General features: G+C 42.0%; 2 protein-coding genes across 3 annotated transcripts in view; one reads left to right on the top strand and one right to left on the bottom strand.

Moving 5' to 3' along the window:
• LOC137290673 (dynein axonemal intermediate chain 4-like) overlaps positions 1-18,112 on the bottom strand; it is a 35,067-nt gene extending 16,955 nt beyond the window's left edge. Inside the window, exons 1-5 of one of the 2 annotated variants that reach the window (XM_067821754.1) lie at positions 17,977-18,112; positions 12,273-12,471; positions 10,821-10,931; positions 10,201-10,286; positions 9,575-9,657 (exon numbers count right to left, since the gene is read on the bottom strand). In XM_067821754.1, coding sequence (XP_067677855.1) covers positions 9,575-9,657; positions 10,201-10,286; positions 10,821-10,931; positions 12,273-12,471; positions 17,977-18,014 — 517 coding nt within the window. In that variant the 5' untranslated portion in view covers positions 18,015-18,112. The remainder of the gene's footprint in view (positions 1-9,574; positions 9,658-10,200; positions 10,287-10,820; positions 10,932-12,272; positions 12,472-17,976) is intronic. The other variant, XM_067821753.1, reaches the window with a different exon arrangement.
• A 295-nt stretch (positions 18,113-18,407) lies between these two features.
• Positions 18,408-26,900, top strand: LOC137291035 (mesoderm induction early response protein 1-like). Its single transcript, XM_067822292.1, has 12 exons — positions 18,408-18,424; positions 18,727-18,754; positions 20,493-20,620; positions 21,210-21,459; positions 22,749-22,837; positions 23,547-23,616; positions 24,057-24,113; positions 24,266-24,363; positions 24,903-24,984; positions 25,118-25,212; positions 25,560-25,687; positions 26,286-26,900. The coding sequence occupies exons 1-12, from the start codon at positions 18,416-18,418 to the stop codon at positions 26,824-26,826; spliced, it is 1,575 nt and encodes a 524-aa protein (XP_067678393.1). The 5' UTR covers positions 18,408-18,415; the 3' UTR covers positions 26,827-26,900.
• The last annotated feature ends 523 nt before the right edge of the window (positions 26,901-27,423 follow it).

Raw genomic sequence — 27,423 nt, 5'->3', positions numbered from 1 at the left:
ACATGGGAATCTTTCCTAATGCCACCCTGATTGAGAGGCTATCACTGGCTATAATCCAGCCCATGTTTTAATGCAAATATATTTTTCCCCAGAAGAGATTACTGCAATGCAAACTTCCCTGATTGCAATGGCAACACATAAAGTTACCAGGACAAATGTTCCATGGTGTTTGTGCCTTAATCGTTTCCTTAATTCTGACAAAAGATTGGCAAGAAAGTTTATATTTTGGATAAACAAATCCCACATCAAATTCCAAAACCAGGGACTGTAGTTAAAACTCTATCAAACCTGTAGAGGTTGCAGATTCCTCCCTATAAGCAAACAGCTGGAGGGAGAGAGCTGACAGTCAAATTTTGTCCGCGTCTACTAGAGAGTGCTGTACAAGAGGGTGCCGCACCATTGACAGGCATATGAAATGCTGAGATAGCCACTGAGTAACCTTGAACAACTGGCTTCTAACCTGGATTGGAGGAACTCCAAAACTATGACTTAATCTGCAGAAAAGGATCAGGATTTCCCTGTTAGAATTCCACTTGCCTACTGGTGATTCTGGACAGTGGCCAAGCCAACCACTGAATCATGGGATTCAAGTGTGGTAGTCTGTTGAAGGAGAAATGGTCAGATCACAAGAGTAATAGTACAGGAGGCTGAGCCTGAAATCTGATAATCACTGAAAACCAGTTTTGTGTCGACCAAAGAGGTGCAAGCGGCACAAGTAGTCAAGCTACCTGTGAGAGGACCTTGGGAATGAGTTGTATTAATAGGAAGGCCTACAGTATCCCGCCCATCCAATCCAGCTGGAAGGCATCCCCCTCTTATCCAGATTCAGGGATCATTGGCTATCATCATTGGATCTGGAATATGAGTGTAAAACACTGGTATCTGGTTTGTCACCCATGAGGCAAAGAGATCCACCTGGAAGGGCCATAATCCTGAATACCCCCAGATGAGCATCCTGACTTGAGGATTGCTCTCAAATTTTAGAGTAGGCTGATCTCGTGCTCTGATGAAAGTAGTGAGACTGACTAATCACCCAAAACACTGCAAGAGCCTGTGAATGATGCATCTGTTTGAATTGAAAGCACTGGTTTCGGTTACTCCAGAAGAAGTCCTCTGGGTAGGTTCAAGGCTGCTGAGGGACAGCTGCATTTCCCTTGCCTCTTGCCTTCTTGCCTGATTTAGTCTGCAGTGGAGCAATCCAAGGCCATAACTGCTTTAACCTTGGTCCATCAGCTCTCCCTATAAGCCCAAGAGATATGCTAAGTGGACCACCACCCATAGCTGCTGTAGCATGTTAGGGTACGGCTCCTCTAAGCAGCGGTACGCAGAGTTCAGTGTCCTGTTGGTTGGGAATGTTGGTAAACACACTCATCCGCCACTGGCGGTTGGAATAGTGCCTTCTCCTCCATTGGATACCATTGGCTAAGATCAGGCAGATGAAAGCACGAACAGGTCTCAAAAGGAGAGGATTCATTAAATACCTCAGTGAACAGTGACAGCAGAATGCACAGCCTCACCTTGACAACCTTGCTGGGGGCAGAGGCCTTACCCTGGAAGTCAGAACTCTCGCTTGGGGACAACCACCTGAGGCAAAATGGCTGTGATGCGCTCTCACGCCTGCCTCGGGACAACGTGATTACGGGACCTCACCCAAGTAGGTCCTGTCTCCCCTCATACTCCTTCCCCATCTCCCTCATCGCGTTCTTTGACGATCAAGCTCTCACAATCAAGAGAGGTCACTCACCTAGGCTGCAGCAGAGGAAGACAATGAAGGGCTCAAATGGTTGAGGTCGCCATGTCCCTGGCTCAAGCTCGAGCAGCAGCTCCAAGGTGGATAGGCTTGCCAAAGCATGATTCCCTAGTGGACTGGTGTGGCTCTTGCCTGGTCTCCACTCACCTGCAGTGCCAGAGTCGCCTCTCACCTGCAGTCCCGGCAAGACCTGAGCTGCCTCCAACCAGGGGCAAAACCTGCATCTGACCAGGGCCAAAACATAGGTTGGAGCGAGGTCCCAGGGTCAGCCTGTCACTGGAGCCAAGACTCTGATAGGGTTGAATAGGACTTGGCCTGAGCTTGGGTCATGTCTCCCACTAACAGATGCCAGATCCATCCCTCTTTACCACTTGGTACTGAGCTCCGCCTGGAGCCCAGACACTGCATCATCATTAAGGGACTTCACTGACACCATGTGTTGCTTCAAGAGAATGGAGATTGCATCTATGATAATTGCGGGTGTAGGTGCAGGAATATGTTCGGTATGGACACAAGAAACAATAGCAAGGGGCACATCCTTGGCGACTTGTCTTTTTTGCCCCAGGCTCAGTGCAGCAGCAAAGACAGTTCAGGAAGCGGCCTTCTTCATATGTGAGGGTTGGTCTTGACCCCAGATATATTGATAACTAGGGCTGCATGGTATTACCAGTATAGCGGAATATCGCAATACGCTTTTCATATGATACATATTGCAATATTATTTCTGAGAAACGGTATATTGGGTAAAGAACATATTAAGTCTTCTGGTGATATTCTTTACAGGGGTTAAAAAGTCCCATTGCCCTACGCCCAGTATAAGTCAGTTTTCATTTCTGGCAACTAAATAATGGTATCTTACTTGCCCATGGGCTACTAGATAATTTATACTTGCGGTTTCAAACTGCAAATAAACTGGTATTTCATTTCATATCTGCCTAAATGTAGCTATTAAATTATGTGATGATAATAAAGTAGGATTATCTGTCTTGGCTATTTACCACTTTTCAATAAATAGTCCAGTAAACATTATCATCAAAAACCATGTTGATCTATTCTTCAGAATTTCATTATCATGATTATGTCATAGAAATCAGGGCAAGTAGAAAATTAGTCAGGACAAGTTACTTTCTCAAAGTCACCTACCTTGTAGCAAGTGGCTTTTAAATATTTTTTTGGATCCCTACTTTATGTTTTGAATCAAAATTTCATTCACAACAAATTTCACCTTTGTCATCCAATGGCAAAACAGCATACTGCAATATTATGAATAGTGTTATGAAAGAAAATTATTAAAATCTAAATATTTTAGATATTTAAATACTTACCTTACCATAGGTCTTATGCATATTACCTCAAGCTTCGCTAGTAGAGATCAGACAGACGTTGATTCGCCATTCCCTGAATGGCTACCTCGTATAATCTACGGATGTAGTCACGGAAGTGACGTGATCTCCCTACTCGCGGGAAAGCGAGCCATCCCAAAATTCACTTTTACTGGCAGCAGGAAAGAAAGGTCCGATGAGTCCAAAGTGGGGAGGAGCATCCAGCGTTGGGAGGGAGTCACCGCCCTATGGTAAGGTAAGTATTTAAATATCTAAAATATTTAGATTTTAATAAATTTTTAACTTACCTTACCATAGGTCTTATGCATATGGCTTCGACAGAGAGGACGGTGGTGTGGACTCCGGAGGACCTTCACATCTTCAGCAGACCAAGCACATGCACAGGAGACCCGGGAGACCAATGCCAACGTCACAGGGCAAACCTGGAAACAGGACAAAGGATAACCCAAGGGAACTCCAAAGAGAAACCGACGCACCCAGAGGGTGAGGTTAATCTTAAGACCAAAGGTAAGAACAACACAATTACCTAATGGGCGGAAGGCTGGGTGAGTTGCTGTGCAACCACCAACGGGCCAAAAGACTGAAGCCCCTCCATGTCCTCGACAGCCAAGTCCCTCAGGTAGTGTGAGGCAAAAACGGTGGACGACTTCCAAAAACAACCCTCCATAATCCGTGGCACCGTACAGTTCCTGTGGAGGGCCATAGTGGACGCCAGGGCTCTAATTTCATGGGGGTTGTTCGCCGTCGGATGGGGGAGTTTCTTGGCATCGTACGCCGCCAGGATAGTCGCACGAAGCCACAGAGCAATAGTGTTTCTATTAACTTCCCCCTTGCACGATGAAGAAAAAGGGATAAACAGTCTCTTTCGGGAATGTCTCTTCAAGGCAGACCTCTGGATGTAATATCTAAGGGCCCTGACTGGACACAGGAACTCCTCCTCCGTATCATGTCGTCCGAGGATGGTCGATAAAGGCGGGATGGAGAACCGTCTATCTGGTTGCCCGGGAAGCTGATTCTTGGCAATGAAGTCCCACAGCAATCCCAAGTGGACTCGACCATGCCTAGCTTGTTCAAAACGCACTTGTGTGACATCCAGGGCATGAATCTCACTAACTCTAGCTGCCGTAGCTAGGGCAAGTAAGAAGACCGTCTTCCTGGACAACAGCTCGAAGGAAGCATCCTCTAGGGGCTCATATGGGGAGCCTCTCAAGTGTTGCAAAACAACATTCAGATCCCAAGCTGGAGGGCGGAACTTGACCTTCTGGTCCTCCAACTTGAACGCCTTCAGCAGGGCAACCAGTTCTGGAACTTTAGAAATCTGACGATCCGTCTTGACCGCCAAGACGGAGTTCAATGCTGACAAGTAGGTACCCAACGTACTCCCTTTGAGATGCTTGGAATTACGTAGAAACATAAAAAAATTCGCCACGAACTGTGGGGAAGCTGTCATGGGATCCTGTCATCTCTGAGCACAAAAGCTTTCAAATGAGCGCCACTTGTCATCATAGAGGGATCTGGTGGATGTCCGATGAGCTCGGGTTATGGCATTCGCCACATGCAAGGAATAGCCTTTCGCCCTTAATGCCTTCTGTAAATGGTCCAGCCGTGCAGATGGAATCTCAGCGGATCTGGATGGAGTTGTTGGCTGTGCGGATGACGAAGGAGGTGTGGCCAATCTGGAAGCTGAACCGGATCTCCGCTGACGAGGCGTCGCAGATCGGGGAACCACGGTCTGGCTGGCCACCAGGGCGCGACCAAAAGCAGTCTCAGGTTCTGTGTCTGCTTGATCTTGCCAATCACTTCTGGGAGAAGAACGGGTGGTGGAAAAGCGTACGCGTCTAGACCCTCCCACGACAGAGATAGAGCGTCGACTGCCCAAGCCTGTGGATCCGGTACGGGAGACACGTAAGTTGGTAGCTGATGGTTGAAGCTGGTGGCGAAGAGGTCCACCAAGGGTCTCCCGTGGCGAAGGCAAATCTGACGAAACACGTCTGGATGAAGCATCCATTCCGTCGGTGAAGGTCTGCCTGGGCGCGACAACGTGTCTGCCAGAATGTTCTTGCAGCCGGGTATGTGTCGAACCCTGATTGTGATCCTGTTGCTGTCTAGCAGATCTGCTAACACGAACATCTGGTCTAGAAGTTGCTTGGACCTGGTCGTGCCCTGATTCCGGATAACCCAGACGACTGTGGAGTTGTCCGACGCCACCAGGAGCTTGGTGTTGGACAAAATCGGTAGCCAGCGGCGAACTGCTAGAATGACGGCTTGCAATTCCAGGTTGTTGATGTGCCACAACCTTTCGGCGTCGGACCACAGCCCTGAGGTCGTTCGGCCCGCCAGATGGGCGCCCCACCCTAGTAGAGACGCATCCACGAACAACTCGTGGTCGTGACTGGAGTCTTCCAAACAGACGCCGACGCCGACATTCGATTCTACCATCCACCACCGGAGATACTGATGTAGATGTGGAGGTAGAAGAACCCGTGACTTGAGGTCGTTCATCTGGATGAATGGTGACAGAAACCTCTGTAAGGGCCGTAGCATAAGGCGCCCTCTGAGAGTAAGATCCTGCGCCGATGTCAAAAGACCCAACAGAGACTGCCACTCTCTGAGGGTCATGGGTTGAGAGAGACCTCGATCCGCAAACGCCAGAATCTTTAGCCATCGATCTGGAGGGACCCTGACAAGATTGTCTTTTGTTAAAAATAATCCCCCGATGAAGGTCAGTTCTTGAGTTGGTTCCAGATGTGACTTGTTGGTGTTGACCATCCAACCCAGTTGATGCAGCAGGCGGGTGGAGAAGTCCAAGTGTTTGCGTAGCAGTAGAGGACTGCCGTGGTTGAGAAGGCAGTCGTCTATGTATGGATCGAAGTCCACTCCCCTTAGATGAAGAAACCTGGTAACCGGAAGCGTGATGCGTGTGAAAAGCCACGGGGCCGTAGAAATGCCAAACGGAAGCACCCTCCACTGGTAATGTATTCCGTTGAAGACGAACCTCAGGTACTTCCTGTGACGCGGATGTATGGGAACATGTAGGTAAGCGTCCTGTAGGTCCAGACTGGCTAGCCAAGCCCCGGGAGACAATTTGGCTCGAATCTGCTCTAGGGACGTCATTCGGAAATGAGGAGGGTCGGCCAGATACTGTCTGTTGAAGACCGCCATGTTGTGAATCATGCGCATCTTGTCGGAATCTTTCTTTGGCACCAGGAAGATGGGTGAGTAGAACCCCGGGGAGCGGTGGGGTTCCAGCACTGTCTCTATGGCTCTCTTGGATAACAGAATGTCGATATTGGACTCTAGGAGAGCTAGTTGGTGTTGAGGATATATCCGCGACTGGGGAGTAGATGTCAGCGGTGGAGTCTCGACCAATGGTAGTTTGTAGCCGGACTTCAGAATCTTGCTTACAAACGGATCCTCTAGGAATGACCAGTTGGGCCAGAAGATCCCTAGTCTCCCACCTACTGGAGTCGGATGGACAGGTACGACTGGGGGTGGGAGGTCCCAGTCGGAGACATCCACGGCTTCAGCGACCAGAGTAGGGGCGCTTGCCTCTGCCTCGCCCTGGCATCGAGGGGGTGTCCCGGCTGCGCTCCTGGGGCTTCCGCTGAGTGTCATTATCCTTGGTGCGGCCCCGTCCCCTCCCAAAGGAGGAGCGGATGGATTCCCTCCTGGGAATATAGCGCTTCTTTCCACTTCCTCTGGCTCTGCCACGAAAGGCAGAACCAAGCGCCTCAAAGGTAGACAGCGCGACTTCAGTGTTCGTTAATTCCGCGTGCGACTTGTAAATATCTGGAATCTTGTCGGCGAACAGAAACTTGGAAGTGAAGGGAGCCCGAAGTAATTGGCGCTTAAATTCCTCCTGCCAATTACATGTATCCAGGAAGCCGGAGCGGCGAACCGAAGTTGTCATAGCCAACGCTGCACGTAAGTGACCGAGTAAGTCATGAAGAACTTTGCCCTGCCACTGGAAGATCGTCGTGAGATGATCCACCCTGGAGGCGTTGTCTTCTGATAGGTCTGCTGCAGCCGCTGAAGTAGCTGAGGCTAACGCCGAAATGGGTTTAAGCATACGCTTGAGTTCCGTGTCAATAGCTGCTAATTTGGAGTCCTGCACTTTATAAGCTGAGAGTGAAGAACTTGACAAGCGCTTGAGTGAGTCGTCCTGGGCTGCACCATTATCTGTGAAGTCTAGGCTGTGGATCTTGTAATCCGACTTCCTTGACTTAGACGCCTTGATCGTAGGATTCAGAGACAGCTTGGCAAAATCCTCGTCCAGGAGAGACACTGCCTCCGCCACCATAGGATGAGGTGGAATTAGTAGTTCCGGGGACAAACGGATGGACGCCGGATTATTAGGATCGACTGACGGAGAAGGACAGTCAGGTAGCCTGTCAGCAATCCACTCAAACACTGCCGATAGTGGTAGATAGGTGCCATCATCCTCGCCTACACCTGCCTCTTCTTCATAGTCAGGGCAGAAGTGTTGCTCCTCCAAATCTTCCCAAGAGACTGAAGTCGATTCCCGCCGCTGGGTGGAAGAGGTAGAAGGCGTCCGAGTAGAAGAATCCTTCAGTGAAACTCGCGAGGCCTCTGGTGAACGTGAACGCCGGGTTCTGGAAGAGCGCCGAGGAGATCTGGATCGCGAACGGAAGCGCCGTCGTCTAGGAGAGCGTGAGCATGAGCGCGAGCGCCGGCGCCGACTACGGTGAGGAGAACGGGAGCGCCGATTCCTCGGAGATCTGGACCATGATCTGCGTCTCGAGCGCTCAGCTTCTAAGCGCCGAGCGCGCTCCTCGTCTAGCTGACGTTGTAGCACCTCTTCTCTAGATAGCGTGTGAGAGATCCTGGGGATCCGGTAAGGCGCTGGCGGAGGCACAGGAGCCGGCGTCTGAACAAGCGCTGGCGTAGGTATAGGTGCTGGTATTGGAACCAGTGAAGGTGTCCCCATCAAGGCTGTAGACGCTGACGTGGGCATAGGCGCTGACGTAGGTGTCGGTGCTGGCATAGGCGTAGGCGTTGACGTTGAAATTAGTTCGGGAATCAAGGCAGGCGCTGACATGGGCGCTGGCACAGTAGCTGAGGTCGGCGCTGGCTCTCTAGTAGAAGTGCTGGGCGTCAGGAGAGACCGTAATAGCCTCTGAACTTCTGGGTGCGCTAAGGCGTCCGGACGGGATAAGTCAACAAAGGCGTCCGAGCGAAGTGGCTCCGGAGACGATCGAGCCGGCGTCGTAGATGAGCGCTCCAAACCAGACGTCGGCGTTGGTGCTGTAAAGGTAGGCAGCTCCGGGTCGTCCTGTAAAGAACCTAAAGAAGAAGCTGGGGAAGACATTCTCCTCTTCCGCTGAGTAAACCTCTTTCTACGGACAGCTAAAAAGGTCTTGAAATCCGCCACAGAAAGACTAGTACAATGCTGACAGCGGCTGTCAAGGGAACAGGTCTGCGATGCACAATCCGGACACCAGGGGTGGGGATCCTTGGCTGACTTCTGCCCCTTGCAGACAGTACAAAACTGCCGAGTCATACACAGTTAACTGCAACAGATAAAAACATACCCGAAGCGTGAAATAAAACAATAACGCTAGAGGTAGAAACGAAAAACACCCCTACATAAAAAATGCAGCAAAAGCGCACCCCCAACCTAAAGTGGGTACGCCTGTAAGCTCGCGACAGCGACGGCTAGCAACCAACATGGCTACCTGTGAAACATGCCACGTGGGACAAAAAAACACATGAAAAACGGCAAAAATCGGGAGGAAATACCATACAAAATAGCAGAACAGATGGAGGAAGTATTCCTGACGGAATAAAGAACCTCCAAGGCCGCCATGACACCTCACAAACAACGCAGGAAAACCCACATCGAAGTGAGAAAAAAAAAAAAAAGAAACATTTACAACACGAGGTAGCAAGGTAAGTGAAGTTAAATTCAATTTAACTAATCACACACCTGGGGAAACAAGACATACCTACCTGTTGAACGACAACTTTATTCAACACAATAGAAAACTCCGAGCGAAACAAACACGTCTGATCAGACGAACGCTAGAAGTAAAAGTGAATTTTGGGATGGCTCGCTTTCCCGCGAGTAGGGAGATCACGTCACTTCCGTGACTACATCCGTAGATTATACGAGGTAGCCATTCAGGGAATGGCGAATCAACGTCTGTCTGATCTCTACTAGCGAAGCTTGAGGTAATATGCATAAGACCTATGGTAAGGTAAGTTAAAAATTAGAATCCATAACCATTCAACTTCATTTTGAGACTGCTATTATCAGAACAATATGCTATATGTTCATGGACTAATGTCAAAAATAGGTCACTAATGGAGAAAATTTGATGACCTGAAATAACTGAAAAGCTATAAGAAGAAGGACAGTTAAAAACGAAGTGAAAATTTGGGGTTTCCTTGCTTAATTTAACCCCAGCAGAAGTAAATAAAAAACCAAGATCACACTGTATTATTGACACTCAAGACTCACCTGCCCATGGTGCAGAGAGATCAGCATGTTCATCATCAGCTCCTGACTCCGTCCCTGTGTCATAGGACTGACTGAACACAGACCTGTAAAACAAACAATTTCTTTTTTTCAATGTGTGTATTTTTGCGAAAAACAAACTTGAACTATAAACATTACTTGGGTCATTTCTAACAATTAATATGGTTAAACTACCAATAAAAAATGTCCCAACACTAAATTTGCTACAATTTCAACTTTTGAGCACTGTTTGTCTTGCTACCAGATGAATCCAGTTCAGAATTTCTGCTATGAGACTTGTTGAGGTCCGGGATAGAATACATCTTCAGCAACCCATGCTTGCCATAAGAGGCAACTATGCATGTCATAAGAGGAGACAAACGTGATTGGGTGGTCATGCTCGTTGACTTGGTTGACACATGTCTTTGGTTCCCATCTGTGCTGACTCATGCTCATGCTGGTGATCACAGGATTGTCTAGTCCCTACTCGATTATTTACAGACCGCCATCATAAAATTAAACTCACTCATTCACTCACTTCAGCAATGAAAAGAACCTGAGCAGGAGAATAAAGGGAAGTAACCCTGATGTTCCCTTTCACTTATTCTTCTATGATACACTAGGCATACCTTGTGAACGGTCCTCCACCATAGGCACTTTGGTTGATAGTGCCAAAGCCATAGATTGACTGTGATGCCTGTGACAGGTCGGTGGGCTGTAATGTACACATGCATATGCTTATCTGTGAGTATGATGATAAAAGTCATTTTCTTAGGACTTGACATGGGTCATGCATAAGATTGTTTACGTCAGTTCAGTTGTATTTCATTTGACCAAGTGTACCCAGTAAATAACAACCCATAGATGTATTGGTACACTTACAGTTAAAACCCAGTGAAAATGAATTCAGATGTCTGTCTGACCCACTGAAAATTCAGAGGACCCACAGAGCAAAAATCAAACACAATTCAGATTTAACATGTCTTATAACTGGCATTGACATTACTAACAAGCGTAAAATTTACAAACAGCAAACAAGTGTGACATGTTACATATAACAAATCCAGTGTAAGGCATTGTGAAATATACAGTCAGACACTGGGGCCAGTGGCTGGTAGACTTTCATCGGACTGTCGGCACATCTGTTAAAATTGTCAGGAAATTTGATACTATTCGTGAACACTGTGTTTATGACAGAAAAATGCAGATTTACAGAAGAATCGGACAAAAACATCAGTTGCCAACTCACCGTTCCACCTGAGCTGTCACCGAGAAGGTTACTCTGATTTTTTTTTACCACACTAGGGTCAAGGTGCAGAAGAGAGATGGGTGTCACATCATTCCCAGCCTCATCAACCACCTGAAAATATACAAATAACATCTGAGGTAATGCAGGCCCTCAACACATGTACCACTTTAGCGGAGCGGAACAGAGGAGCATGGTTACGGTGCTGACAAGCGAACAATCATTTTGTGAGGGAATTGGGGATTCAAACTCATGATTTAATGTGACTAAGGGACACAACTCTGCACAGCGACTTGCACCACCTCAGATAACCAGGAGACACATCAAAGTGTGCACAAATATAGGAATTTACTGAAAAACTTGATTAAAGATGCACTGAAGGGTTGATGCATGTAGTTTCATCACACAGAAGAGAACACTAAGTAATCATGTGTGCAGTCTGTATGATGAGGAAACCTCCTATCATCTCATTTAGATTTTCAAGGTTGTGTCAATTCTGTTCATACTAATATCTCCACATCCACCTATTTCTGAAAACGTTCCATACTTTACATGGAAATAAATGGCTGATAAATCACCATCATCTCAAACCTACTAAATCACTGATGACAACAAATACTTAAAATGCAGTCAAAGTAAACTTAGTCTCAGTATTATTCCTTACATTCCTCTACTGACTCTAACAAACCCTAGTAGGAGGTCACATCAGGTAATCTTTGAGTGACCTATGACCGTCCAGTCAAACGTGAAATGACCGAACATATTTAACCAATCAAACAAAGGCTACTATTTAAGGCCTGGCGGGACTTAAAAAATTCCCCTGTCACTGACACTGATCCCTCAAACAAACGAAAATCCTCATAAAACAGAGATATTTGACCTGCAGTATACACACATGGGGCTTTCTGATGACATGTTTATGATTAGCCAATACTTCTGCAAGCTGACATCCTTCAATATTGACAAAATTGCTATTTTCAACAACTGTTTGCTCATTGTTGACAACGTTGTGGCATACTCCATATGCATCACTCTGAAACAATCGTGTGGAAAATAGCATTCGGAATCGTTCAGGTGCAACAATTTTCGAGGTAAAAGTTCAAAAAGTATGTGCTAATGTCCACTTTTGCAATTTGGTAAGCTGTGTTCTGATTGGTCAATCTCAAAGGTTACCTGACACGACCTCCTACTAGGGTTTGTTAGACTCAGTAGAGGAGTGTACAAATAATACTGAGACTAAGTTTACTTAGACTGATTCAAAAAGGTAATGTGATGATCAGTAATTACAATAATACATACCAATGACACCAAAAACTGACTGCTAATTTTGCATAAAAAATGAAAGCCATGGAATAAGTAGCACAATATTCCTACATTAATTAAACAGACAAAATCATACCTCAAACAAATGATTGATTAGCTTGAGTTTCACAAGATATGCCATTCAAGTCTCACCTGTACAGGTATCTTGACATTGACTGACTTCTCACTGGCTGCTACTCCAACACTCTTTCGACTGGCAGAAGATACTAGGTTACTTCTGGAGCTCCCGAACACTGTGTTTCGTGTTCCACCACCATACTTGCTTCTGGTCACAGAGTGAGTGGCATTGCTTTTCTTTGATGTTGTGCTCTGTCCTGCATTTTGCTGCAAGCTAGAAAAATTGAATAGGAATTTATAAAACCTTTCATTCGATTCAAGGAATCCAGTTGTAATACTTACTAAATCTAGAACAGTGTTCTCATGAACATGGTGAGAAGTTCCCTCTTGAATTATTCTAAGATCCATCTTTTACCTTGTTAAATGTTATTTTATCAAATACAAAAAGCTGTAATAATACTGACAAACTCTTTTCAGTTTCTAAATATTATTTTGGTTTCATTCTGTGGTCATAGATCGTGGGTTCAGTTTTAAAAAAATTCACTTAATTCCCCCATATAATGAAAGAAATATAATGATTTTAAGCACTATCTAAGTGCCAAATACTTTCAAGTTTACCAGCCCAAACTTGTATCTTGCATTATCTACAGTAGATTTAGTCATCCAAAATGACACTTCATATTTTCAACCACCTGGCCTTACATTCTTTCCTCATGAAAAGTGAGGTTCGAGGTAAGTGAGGTTTGAGGTATTCAGCCAGAGTTACCATACTAGGCTTTTGGGGGCCCTGTGGGGCCCAGCAGGGGTGGCCTCACAAGACAAAAACATTCTTCTTGTTTTGTAAAATATTTATTGAAATATTGTTACAAGTGTGGTAGGTATTTTAAAATGGATATTTTAATGCCTATATGTACCCCAAAGAGGACCTCCTCAAAAAGGAAGTCTTAAATTTCATTGAAAATCGAAAATGAAAAGCAAATCCAGTAGATATTTGAATGGAAGCAACTCTTACATCTTTACTCCCTGTCTTAGTTTTGGATTTGCTTCCTAGGGGTGGAAATAACCCATTGCCCGGCGTCTAAGTCTAGCGTTTTTTCTGTCGGGTTAGCTAATTTGTACATCACGATGTACCAGTGTCCAGTGGACTTTCCAATTGATAATTATGTTTATTTAAATAATCAACAAGAAAATCGCCTAGTATTGTTGAAAAATTATCAGGACAAGTGATTTTACAAGTGCCACTGTACCGGGGTACATAGCAATTCAACAGTTATTTCCATCCCTTCATCCACTGATGTTTACGATCCATTAATGTTAAGAGTTTGTGATTTTCACTTGCAAATATGGCAGTTAAATTCCACAATATTGTGTGTCACTGGTAGGGCACTTGGTTACAGTGAGAGAGGAGTTTTTGTGATTTTGGCAACAGAAACTTTATGATTTCTGACAGTCTTTGTGATCACAGTGTCTGCAAGGCGAGGGTAAGAAACAATAAATGTCCTGTCGATACCCAAAAACAACTTTATAAGGGAATTCCTTCCACATTTACCTCAAAGCTATGTTCCTTCAGGAACGAATATAGTTACATTACTCTGAAAACCCTTGATAATTATGTAAAGTCATAAACTGTCAAGATTTTCATATGTTTTTATCATGAATTAATATACTGAAAAAAATAAAAAAATGATTGAATAATAATTGTAGCATGCAAAGTCAACATTCTGACTGGGTTTATTGCACACCATAAAGAAGCATGAGCTGTTTAAGCAGTGAAAAGAAGACACTGTCATATCTATGACACTGAATAGCTCCACAGTGACAAAAAAATTTGTGAATATGAAATTGATGTAACAGGAAACTCATTCTTGGTCACAGATAATTCATAATCTCAAAAATGGAATAGATGGGATGCAAACTCTAAACTCTTGTTCATGAATCAGAATTTAATGTATCTGTGGTGTCTGAAGATCATCTGAACTTTTGAAGCTACAATTTGAGGTGATTTAAACTGAACATAAAATTTTCCTGTTTCATCTTTCAACAATGTTCCATGTCAAGACAATAATGACCAGAACATCTTAAGTGGTCTAGAATAACATGTTGATATTTGTCCCACGCTTTTAATTCCACCATGTAGCATATGAATATTGTGTGAATTACTTGCAATTCTGCAGAATCGGTTCACCTTGTTTGAAAATCTCTGCATGAATATTGCTGCAAGGAAGATATGTTATACCCTCCTATTCGGCATAGTTTTCTTCATGCTTAGATTTATATTTACATTCTGGAAATATATAGTTCAGTAAAAATCAATGTAATGAATCTTCTTATGGGATTGAACTTAGCTATGAATCACAACTTGAACAGGGATTTAACACTTCAGTCTGCAGTGTATATTCACATATTTTGGTACATAAGACAACACTTCACATTTTGAAGTTTATTGATGACTGACAGATAGTCATCAATTATCTACATCAATGTGTAGATCACAATCATTGATTAAACATATGAACATTGACTATGTTGTCTTCAAAAAGTCACTGTTTTCATACAGACTATGTGAGCTAGGTGAGTGAGTGAGTTTAGTTTTATGCAGCACTCAGCAATATTCCAGCTATATGGCTGTGGTCTGTAAATAATCTAGTAGGGACCAGACAATCCAGTGATCAACAGCATCAGAATCGATCTTCGCCATTAGTTGCCTCTTATGACAAGTACAGTCACCTTTTATGGCAAGCATGGGTTGCTGAAGGCCTATTCTACCCCGGACCTTCACGGGTCTCTGTGAGTTAAGCATTGAGACTGTGACTGTTCTATGTATTTGTATGGGGTCATTTTCGAGAATCAATGATACTGTAACTTGCAATCACTTGCATATACTTGTACAAAATGTCATACAGACTGGAGAACTGTACATGATTCACACCAAATTTTCCTGAGTTAATAAAGATGTCATCTTATCTTATGACTTGTTCATCTGGGTGACTGAGATAATTTGGCTGAATATTTAGTTCCTCAAGGGTTGGTAATTTTGATGTTTTACTCATGATCATCATCAAAATGACTTTTATTGCAAATTATGATACAAATGACATCTATGCTATTGCTATATTTACCTAAGTAAAACTAAGAAAGTTGCCAGATGATATTGTGTGTTGATAAGGAAAATTATAATCTTTAATACCAAAACCTGAAGATATCAATTCCATTTTATCTTTTTATTAGACATATCACTGCAAAGACTCTCTGACAAATCACAAAGACTCTTGTCAGAAATCACTGAGTTTCAGTCGCAAAACTCACAAAGACTCCACTCACACTGCAACCAAGTTGACTACCAGTGAAAGCACACACTGGCAGAAAATTTACGGGGAGTCTTTATTATTGTTATTATTATTGGACATTTATATACCGCACATATCCAAGCAACTATTTCTTGCTCAAGGCGCTGGTATTTGTTTCCCTCGATCATTGGATGTCTGTCTCAGCTTCACATTGTATTATCAATCTCAACTCCCTTGGGAGTATACAACTCTTGCTACCACTAGGCGTACCGAGTTTTATTGTGGCTCTCTCTCATCCTAACAAGGTACCCAATTCACAGCTGGGTGGACTGGGACACATAGTCACAGTACTTTGTCCAAGTTTACTGCACGTTGCTGTACCCGCAACTAGGTGTATGCACATATTCATGTGGCCACCATCTGGTCATATACCAACGGATATGTGAGTTCTCATAAGTGCACAGGGTTGTGTACTGCACACTAGGGGTTGTGACAACAACGTCTGCACACAATGTTGACTCAAAAGTTTTTTCACTCGGTCACAGGTGGGCTCGATCCCGACACCTCAACCTTGCTGGATCACTAGCCTGGCGCTTTAGCCAGCTCGCCCACCTCTCCTCTATATCGTCTTTGCTGTGGTTCCCAGTGCATTTGTTGAGCATACATTCATATTTGAATACTGAAAAGTATTCCAGTATTAGGCCTTTTTTTCATTTTCGCCCTACCATCTGCCTCATTCTTGGAACAGTCTTTCAATGAGAAACACTGAATTAAAATATGGATGTCCTAAAGAGGAAGCCACATGATCATAACATCCACTTGCAGTGCGAAGTGAAAAGTATGGGTAATCATAGAAAATGTATACAATATCCCCAGATGTGGCGAGCAGCTGTAGTTACGCTGATACAATGCAATATTTTTGTATGTCAAACAATTGATATTTTTGTGTGAAATAAGATGAACATATCCTTTATCACACAAGGTTAGTAAAATGAAAACTGTAAATGATATTTAAGATAAAAATCATGTTTTTGCCTTACATTGTCAAAAACCCTTGACACAGTAACATGCCAAATTTTGGTATAGCAGTGCTCACTTGGGGTGTAGCATCACACAAACATTGTTGTAAACTTATGAATGACTGCTTGAGTTTAGGGTATAGGGTAGAATTATCTTTCATAAGTTAGTGACATATTTTGCAATTAGCACAAATCACTTAAGAACATCCTTTGTCACCCCAGTTATCACATGAATAAATGCAAAACATGTCACTTAAGTGTTTGAAAATCCTTAACATGAAGATATTTGATCAAACAAGGATGACTTATCATCACTGGCCTTTCTTATGATGCACAAACTAATTATAACATTATTTGTATCTTTGCTCACATATTTTATTTATGTATTACTCTTATTCCAGCATGTATTCATGTAAAACAATCTGTCATTTTCAGTCATGATGACTTTTCTCAAGTTTAATTTCATGCAATGTTACATTTTGCTGTGAGACTGACCATAAATCACAAACCATTTCAACTGTATGGAAATTAACATACAAAATCCAAATCATATTTCTGTTCCACTGCCCTGGACACATTCCAATTTCAATATCCCAAAGCGAGATGAATTCGATGTTATGGTGATTTCGATGATTGCATTGCTAGCGCTATATCTAGGAAATATGTGCGCGATCGGAGTGCACAAACAGTTTCATTGGTAGGGCGGATGCCCAGTTCCTGTCATGAGATGTTTTATTGACAACTGAAATCAAGAAATTAAGTTATGAAAAGAGCAAATAAACAACCATATTATTTACCCTCGGTCGTTAATACCACTTCAGACGCAAAATCAATTGCCTGTATAACAAAAAATGGCGAACAAGATCAGTCGTCTGCTAGTGACAGATTATGTATGAAACAGGAAGCCACGTGATCAAAACACTCTCTCATAGTGCGGAGGGAAAAGTATGGTTCACCATTGAAAACACATACAAAAATATGATGTCACAAGCGAATGCAGTTTCGCCGATACGATGTTATAAACGCTATTTTTGTTGGAAACACATATGATACTTTTTTGTGAAATACATGAATATACCTCTATCACTCAATGTTAGCAAAATCAAAACTTAAAATGATATTAAAGATACAAATTACGTTTTTATCTTATACCGTCGAAAACCCCTAACACTGTCACTGGGATATATTCTCCTACAGTATCCGATAAAAGAAAATAAATAGTTCATATTTTGTGCATTCACAGATAAACAGTTCGCACAGAGTACCTCGTTCACACTTTATCACTAAAATGTACATGTACAGACGAAGTTAACTAAAATTTTGAAAGTCACATTACCTTTCTTCAGACAGTACTCTGATAATATCAAAGGTAAACACAAAATGCAAAATAGATATTTGTCAGAGCGTACAATGACAAATAGACACTTCAATACCAAACATGATAAGCAGTGAGAATGACATAATCAGAATTACCCAGGTGCGAGATGTTTTTTGGGCTTCCCAGTAGACATCTTCGCAAAACTAGGAGCTCTCTTTCAGAATTCTACGTTCAAACTATGCACCACACGCAAGATACGCCATTGTGGATATGTTGCTATGAGAAACGGACGGCCAGATGATACGACAATTTTCATTGGTCAGAAAGAAAATGAGTTCGCTTCATTAAACAACGTTAAATATGACGCTATTCGATAATAACCCAAATATACCTTGTGACATTGTGTAAACTGAGAAACAAACTAAATTATAACGTAAATATACCGAAAATAAAGAGGTATTTGAAAGTATTTTGCCATTTTATAATTTTCATTGGGAAGTCAATAAAGCCAATCAAATGACCTCTTACAAAATAAATACGCACGTCAGTGCCCGATTTGGCCTCGATTTGAATCTATCCCATAATTGTGGAAAAATGGCGGAGGTTTGTGGCTTCATAATATGTACATTTGATGGAATTTCCTTTTGATCTCATCTCGACAGATTTTATCAGCTTCGCGATTGCTGTTTTTTGCTTGATTAGTGACTTATTATTTTATCGCTGGCGACTTGGCCCGACATAGGCTAAACTGGTTGAGTTTACCGATGTTTCAGATCCGTCAAATCGCGGGAAAGATTTGACATCGCTTGCCGGGATTTGTTTTGCATTGACAACGCTTAAGATGACCTCGATGACATGTATTTTTAATTTGCACCAATTAATTTTGATTTTGATATCTTTTTCAGCCGGCAGGGAGCGAATCTAGCAGCCCTGGTGAGTGCACTGTGAAATTTTCATGACTGGGATCTCCCGCGTGCAACAGCTTATGCAAATTAGCTTCGGGACATTGACGGGGATAGCCCCCTCTGACGTGTGTGATTGGTGCACGTCAGGGTTTCCCCCTTTGTCGGAATTACTTACGTCAGGTTTTATAAGTAAATTATCCAAGATGTTTTACTTAAACTAGTTATGTTTTAAGTGGAGAACTTTCATTAGGTAGCGATACTCTAACTAAAAAACCCGCGGTACCAAATTTGACGTTTCGGCTACCTGGTCACTGGCTTGTCTGTCATGTATGACATGTCAGCTTTCGAACATATCTTCTGAATATAGGATAAAACAAATAACAGTTGGAGTATTTAATATTTATTTGATGATAGAAGAGGGTAGATTTTTATATCGTTTGCATTATGCTCTTATAGACATTTTTGTATCAACATGTCTCTTGATCACTAAAATATATCTTTCAGTGTGCAAACTTCCTTTTTCAAACTGTTCATGTGATCATATCAAAGTAAGTTACATGAGTGGATTGTTAATGCTTACTAGTTTGACCTTTTACAGTTATTTAAGTTCTGATTGTGATTATTATTCAGCATTTTATCAATCTGTCAATGAACTAAATGACACATTTCTCCATTTCAAGTAATACAACACTGAAAGTCTATATTTACAGTCTTTTCAGGTTCTCATCATTTACGTTTGCTGCTTGGCATTTTAGGTCAAGTAACAGGACTTGGAACTTTTCAGAAAAAAATATTGATCTTCTCATGTGTTGTGTTTTTTGCTACGCATGATAATGAATGCTGGAATAATAATATTGCTATATTGCTTGCTATAGTTGACAGTCCCAGCAAATTTGAATCAACTTCAAGCCCTTGAAACACAACTGTTTATCAGCCACCTGAATTTTGTGTTGTTTCTGTAAACAAATACCAGTAGTTAATAAGGATTATAATAATTACATTAGTATTAGGTCTCACTTCCAACCATGAAAGGGGGTTAGAATTGGTCCCTTTCAGGTTTTGATGACATGCTTTACTAAGTTTAGAACTTGTCAGAACTTACATACCTGGCCATGCAGCATTGTTCTCTGACACACCAGGATTTTGAATTTACAGGATTTTTTAAACATGAAATTGCAGAAGTAAATAGCAGGAAAATGACTGACTGTCTATAACACTGCACCCAAAGTATTTGATCTAGGACTGGGGTTTAGGCAACACAGAAGTGTGTTCAGTATGCATAAATGTTCTGAAAGCACACAGCAGAAAATATATGTTGCTGTCTGTGTGTCAATAACTAGGATGCCTTAGGATGCCTAGTTTTCTATGTTTAGATGAAACCCTGTTAAAGACATCTCTGATTTTTCACGTTTATAGTTTGGTTTATGACAAGGACTGGTTGACCTATATGCTTTGTGTTGAGTACATGTTTACATGTGTTGCCCTGTCTTTATCATTTCATATTTGATCCCTTGGCAGTCCCGATAGCTGTTTGAAATTGCAAATTTGGCACAACCTTGAACATAGCTGTATCTTTTTGTTTTCACAAGAGGACCTAGCTGTTTGGTTTCTTGGCACAAACACAGTTCCTTTATGGTCATCAGTGAAGTCCTTAATGATTGTGACTTCCTGCATTATACTGATATTTTAAGTTGACCTGGTTGGGCTTCTTGTGTAAAATTATTTTGTTGAAGTGATTAATATACTTTCTTCCCATACTTTTGTAGAAACTGACAAAGACTTCGATCCATCGGCAGACATGCTTGTTCATGATTATGATGACGAGCACACTCTAGACGAGGAAGAAGCCCTTAGTGGAGAAAGCTGTTCTAATGAATTAGACGATCTAGCAAAGGTAAGTCTCAGTCTCAATGACCTGTGAAGATCCGGGGTCGAATAATCTTTCACCAACCCATGCTTGCCATAAAAGGCGACTAATGGGAGAGGGTGGTCAGGCTTGCTGACTTGGTTGACACATGTCATCAGTTGCCAAATTGCGTAGATCGATGACAATGGTGTTAGTCACTAGATTGTCTGGTCAAGAGTTTATTATTTTAGACCGCCGCCATATAGCTGGAATATTGAGTGTGGCGTAAAACTAAATTCACTCTCTCTCTCTCTCTCTCTCGCTCGCTCTCAGTCACTCACTTACTCAACAGTATGCCAGCAATGTCATGGTGGTTAACATCAGAAATAAGCCTTGCACATTGTATGCCTATGTGGGGCATTGAGCCCAGGTCTTCTAAGTTTTAACTGCTCTAAGTTTTAACCACAGTGTTAGTCCCCCACCAGTATTTGAGAGGGTCTTTTTAACACTGATCAGTATGCATTGTCATTACTTTCGCATGAAGTCAATAATATGTTGACCATGAATGTGATTAAGAATCATGAAATACCTATGAAATGTTAAAATGATAAAAGAAGTGCCATCTTCATTTTTTAAGGAAGGGGACATGCCTATCGAAGACCTGCTAGCTATGTATGGATGTGGTCAGCCCAATGAGGATGATGCACATGATAACACACGATCCAGCAGCGAGGAAGAGATTCTCAGTAACCATGACCTTACGCTTGATAAAGATGAGATTGCCCGAGATTTGCTCAAGAACAACAGTGAAGCTGATGACAAGGAAACCAGCGTTACTGACCTGTTTGAAACAGTTGCCACGTCACACACAGCCAGGCTTTTGAGATGTAAGATATTGACATTTTGTCTTTTTGTTTCAAAAGCATGTGAAGATCCGGGTTAGATTAGAATTGATCTTAAGTAACCATGCTAGTCGTAAGAGGCAACTAACAGGATCGGGTGGTCGGGCTTGCTGACTTGCTTGACACGTGTCATTGTGTCCCGATTGCATAGATTGATGCTCATGATGTTGATCACCAGATTGTCTGGTTCAGACTCATTTATTTATATAGCTGGGATATTGATAAGTGCGGCGTAAAGCTAAACTCACTCACTCACCCTCTATGTTTTTGGATAGTGGCCTATCCTGAGTGTTCATACTTGAGAATTCAAGTGGCTGATGTATTGTATTAGGCTATATGGTCTGTAAATAATTGAGTCTGGACCAGTCACTCCTACACTATTGGGAAAGATGACGTGTCAACCAAGTTGGCAAGCCTGACTACCGAATCCCTCTGATGACAAGCATGGGTTGTTGAAGACCAATTCCAGTCCAGATTTACAATTCCTTAGGAACGACTGGCCATTCGTAGCTGATTGTGGGTTTGGAAACAAGGTGGTGAGAGTCAAATTGTTCTGATGCGATTTGGATGCGAAATTGGCACGATTGGTCAATTCAGGTGACATGATCTGTCATGATCTTGTCTCCCATTCAGATACGATCACATACGTTGTGATAAGATTGCCCGATCGAGTCCACGATTGGGTCACAATCTGAAAATGATCATCATGATTGTGGTCCCCAATTTTGGGCAATCTGCTACATGCAGGTAAGTTCCAATGCGTTCATCACAAACCAGTGTGCTTTGTCGAGCAGGATACGATTGTGGTCATAATGTCTTTCACGATTACAATCGATGGGGAGGGTAATCGAAGACACCAACGGGTATGCATACAATCGGACTGATCATGGACTTCACCATTTCTTGAACTTCTACAGCTCATAACCATTGTGATGTTGTCTTGGTCATGATTGATCAAAACCACCATGATTTTGAAGTATGAATAGATGGGATATGTTTGCTTTGTTACGATGCAATATGATTTCATGCGCTGATCACAATTGGCAGTTAATCGTGTAAATCGTAGAACATTTTTGAACTGTTTGAAATTTTTCTATGATCAACTCAATTGCCATTATTGGCCTCAAGATCTGATGAGATCTGATAGGATCATCACAATTAGTCTGCAAATATAGCCATGATTTCAATTGTGGCATGAATCGTGAATGTGTGCACCAAGCATAAAGAGAATTGTGATATTGCTTCAAATGAGATAAATGCTCTGTCAACTGCAGCAAGCAGCAGACCAGGGAGTGAAGATGACTCGGAAGACTCAGAAGAAGACGTTGATTACAAACCAGAACATGAAGAAGACTGGAAAAAGGTGAGGCATTTTGAACTAACATGTATCAAGGTACCACAGGGAAAGACCAGGGATTTATCTATGATTCGAAACAAAGTACCCCAGGTAGGCAGACTGGGAGGAAAACTTCTGTTTAAGTTACTGGTTTCTAGAATTAAGAGGTACTGCAATAGTGCAATAATGTATACTTACCCATTCCATTGTTATTCCCCTGGCAGCAAAATGTGGCAGATATGTGAGGCAGATCTTGAAGTGGTGCCTTCTGCTGTTTGCAGATTTTTGACATTTATATTTTTCATGATTTCCATAGAAACGATTTAGACTTGGTCCGAAAAAACATTAAGCTGAACTTAAGTAGCTATCAAATGGTTTGTGTTATGGGCGTCGAGGGGATATGTCATCTTCTGATGGCTCTTGTTATCCTATTTATTGGTCCTCTAGTGAGTTAAGGTCAAGTCGCTTCTAAAAAGCAATAACATGGTTACAACGAAAACTACTCAAAACAGGAAATGTTGTATTTCAAGCTGGGAACTGGTGATGATATGGTAGCCAATATCAGCCATAGAGCAAGGCTAGACTTAGACTCAGGCTTCTTCAGTACCTACACAGTGGAAAGTTATCCCATGGACTGGTGCAAAGTAATGCCAGTCTGTATAAGCCTGGCCACATGAAACAGTGTCAGTGAAAGAAGCGAGAGTGGATCCCGCTGATGGTTGTGTGTTTCCTACAGGTTATACAAGTGGGTCATGATTACCAAGCCGTGGTGCCGGAAGGTCTTAGCAAGTATGGGGATGCTCCAGGTAAGTCGCTTTCTATATATTTGGCCATGGGTAGTACATGGGTACAATGTATGAAACCCATTTCTGGTGTCCCAAGTCGTGAAAATGCTGGAATATTGCTAAAAGCGTCGGGAAAATCATTCTCGTTCACTATCTCAATGTAGCAGGGCTATAACTTAGTATAAGGCATATATTTGTCGTTTTCTTTGCTCTCTAATCCATGATAATGCTGCATCACAATGAAGTGTCAGAATGGTATTCTGGTCTGTGTGAAGAGACTAGTAGCCAAATTTGGGGATTGCACTTGAGTCAGGGTCCAGACCAGAGGCAATATGTTACATTTTTTCAAATGTTTAAATGAACAAAACTAAGTAACTGGTTGCATAAGGTTCTTCTATGGGTTTTTATTGTTTTTAAAAGAAATTCCATGTTATCAAGATGTTAATGTTGTCATTTTGCAGCATATGAAAATGAAGACAGATTGTTATGGAATCCAAGCAAGACAGAAAATGATACAGGTATGTTTTTCAGTGTAACTCTCACAAGTAATTTGCTATTTTTTATTTCATCAAATTCATTGATTCCAGACATGGATACAATGCATGAAACCCACTCACTCACTCTTTTATTGCCCAAACACTCACAATGGTTCAAATTTTGAATGTTCCAGTGGAGAAATATTTAAAGGATGTACATGAGCAGAACCTCATGAATGCCCAGGGTGTAAACTGCATCCCAACAGGGACACATGTCCGAGATGATGAGCAGGTAAGCATGGGTTTTGGCTGTCCAAATAATTGTAATAATTGGAAAACAATAAACAGAAGGCTGTTAAAACAGAACATTGTCTCAGATTTAAAATGACATCTGTCATTATGTTCTATAATATGAACCTGACATGTCATTTAAAGTTCCAAGATTTGGGTCTCCCCAGATACAGTACTACACTACTACACACTTCGAGAGACCAGGATCCTATTCCCCAAACTATTGGTCACTCTATGCCTGTTGAAAGTTAGTCCTTTAGAATAAGAATTATTTTTCCTTGAATGCTACAATAGCCTTGTTGACAGGGACCCAGGACATCCCAGGTCTCCACTTAACTCCTAATGCAGATTTTCTAGTTGTAGATTATAGTATGTTGCAAATAAAACATGAAAAACAATAGTAATGTTTTGCTGTGGAAATGGTCTTGTGTTTGTTTAGTGCAATCTTGCAAGATTTATTTACATCACCTGCCATGGTTTTCTCAACTCCATGTGACAGCAGAAATTCTCAATTGTTCTGACTAACCTATTTTCATCCAGGCACTGTACCTTCTACTGCAATGTGGACATAATGTTGAAGAAGCCCTCCGACGGCGGAAAATGCAAGCTGTTCCAACATCAGGTGAGTAATCTACCTAACACTGTTAGTTAACAGTTTATGTTCAGTAGCTATCATGTTTTGAGAAAAAAATTCATTCATTCATTCATTCATTCATTCATTCATTCATTCATTCATTCATTTATTCATTTTGCAGATCCTATGAGCTTGTGGTCAGAGGAGGAATGTAGGAACTTTGAAAATGGACTTAGAACATATGGCAAAAACTTTTATCTTATTCAACAAAACAAGGTGAGAAATCTGTGTGATTGTAATTTGTTGAGTGAATGTTGTTTACCATCCCAATCAGCATGGATTAGAATAAGAACCAGCAGTCTCTGCATGTCTTTGGACATGATTGATTGCATGTCATACTACTCCAATGACGTGAAGCATTTCTCATGAGAACAATCATTTTTTTTTGTGTGAAGCTATAATATACGGAATATTGGTGATTGAGATGTTGAACGCCAAGCAAATTTAGTATGAAGTATGGGCTGATCATTTCTAGACGATGTGAGAGGTGAATCTAGTATTGATGCTGTCATTACAAATACACATACATCAGGCTGAGAAATTTGTATATATCCTTGTGACAGGTGCGGACACGGTCTGTAGGAGAATTAGTCCAGTTTTATTATCTATGGAAGAAAACAGAACGGCATGATATCTTTGCCCACAAAAACAGACTAGAAAAGAGGAAATATGCCTTACATCCAGGAGTCACGTAAGTACATGTTACTTCTTTGACGTAATATATGATGACTCGGGATAGAACTGGTCTTCAGCAGCCCATGCTTGTCATAAGAGGTTACTAGTGGGACTGGGTGGTCAGGATTTATGACTTTGCAGTTGCATAGATTGATGCTTATGTTTATGACATGATTGTCTGGTCCAGATGGGATTATATATTTACTGATGTCACATAGGTGGAACATGGCTGAATGTGGCGATAAACAACACAAACCAAAATCATGTTGATGTATAGCATCAGAGTTGGTTAATCTGAGAGGATCAGCATTTATGGTCTTCATCAGCTTTGCTTTTTCCATAATATCATTTGGGGCAGAGAGGGTGTCTAGCGATTAAGGTGTTCTCTCATTGCACCAAATACCTGGTTCGATTCCCCATATGTACAATGTGTCAGACCCATTTCTGGTGTCCCTGCCGTGACATTGTTGGAATATTGCTAGAAGCGATGTAAAAACATTTACTCTTTATGCCTGAACACTATAGGACTCACCTTAGCATGTTTAAAGCTGACTGTTCACAGAGGCATCATGTTGAGTAGATTCAGTTGTATGATAAATTCTGTTTCTCTTCAGTGACTACATGGATCGGTTTCTGGATGATCAAGAAGCTGTGAATCCACCAAGGGACAGGTCAGCCAGTCCCAACCTCAATTCATTAATTTATGGAGATCCAAAACGAACACACATTAAACAAGAACTTGAAGAACAAGCCTCATGCCCACCAGAGTCCAAGGAGAAAGTGTCTGAAGTATGCACAGCTTCAACGACAGCTGTAGCCCTAAGTCCAGATCGCAAGGACTCACAGTCAAGGTCGGAGTCTGTCTCTGTGAAAACTGACACTAATTTAAACGGCAGTGCTGAAGACTTACATGAGCCCCCTTCCAAAAGGCTGAAGTCTGAAAACAAGGAAAAAAGTATTTCTGAACCTTTAAAATGTGTCTCTGGCAACCATATAGACAGTTTACAGCCCTTACCGTTGAACACCACAGTAAACAGTATAGTAGCAGTTAGCCCTGTTAGTGCTCATGTACTTGCTGGGAGTGGAGAGCCAGTGTTACAGTCACACGTCATCAGTCCGCAAACAATAGAGTCAAGTGAAATGAATCACGTTTAGTGACACCACCACACATTCCATTACAATCACAATCACAAAACGTGCAATAAACAACGCTTTCTCCGTCAAGTTATTCATGACGGATGTGTACCTCAAAATCAAGTATCACAAAAAGGGAATGTGCTAGTATGTTTTGTTAAAGACAACAACATCCTGAATGAGAAGATTATTCTAATTTGTCGTTGGTTTTAGTTTGTTTCCAACCATTATGAAACAACAACCTGAATATTGTAGAGAATTACCAAACTGCGTTGGAGTCTTGTCAAGGTCAAGACATGCACTCTGGTTACCTCATAACAATGTTGATGTGTTAGTACATGTCTTACCATTCTAATTGTTTCAGCACAAATGCTAATAGTGCTCTTCCAAATAGGAAAGGGCCAGATAACAAACAGAAGTTACCTTCACTGATAATCTAAAGCTTGGCTTTTTGTTGCATTTGCACTGAAGATTAGTATTGTTTCCATCTTGCTGCAAGAACCATATTTGACGTATTTAACGCCCTCAATATTCAAACATTGAATCACTTGACATTCCTTCATTGTCAAAAAATACAGAATGTCATTTTATCCACTCCTTTCATCAGGTGTCAGTTCT

This window comes from Haliotis asinina, chromosome 7 (genome assembly GCF_037392515.1).
Source record: "Haliotis asinina isolate JCU_RB_2024 chromosome 7, JCU_Hal_asi_v2, whole genome shotgun sequence".
Taxonomy (NCBI): domain Eukaryota; kingdom Metazoa; phylum Mollusca; class Gastropoda; order Lepetellida; family Haliotidae; genus Haliotis; species Haliotis asinina.
This window is presented reverse-complemented; position numbering and strand designations above follow the sequence as displayed.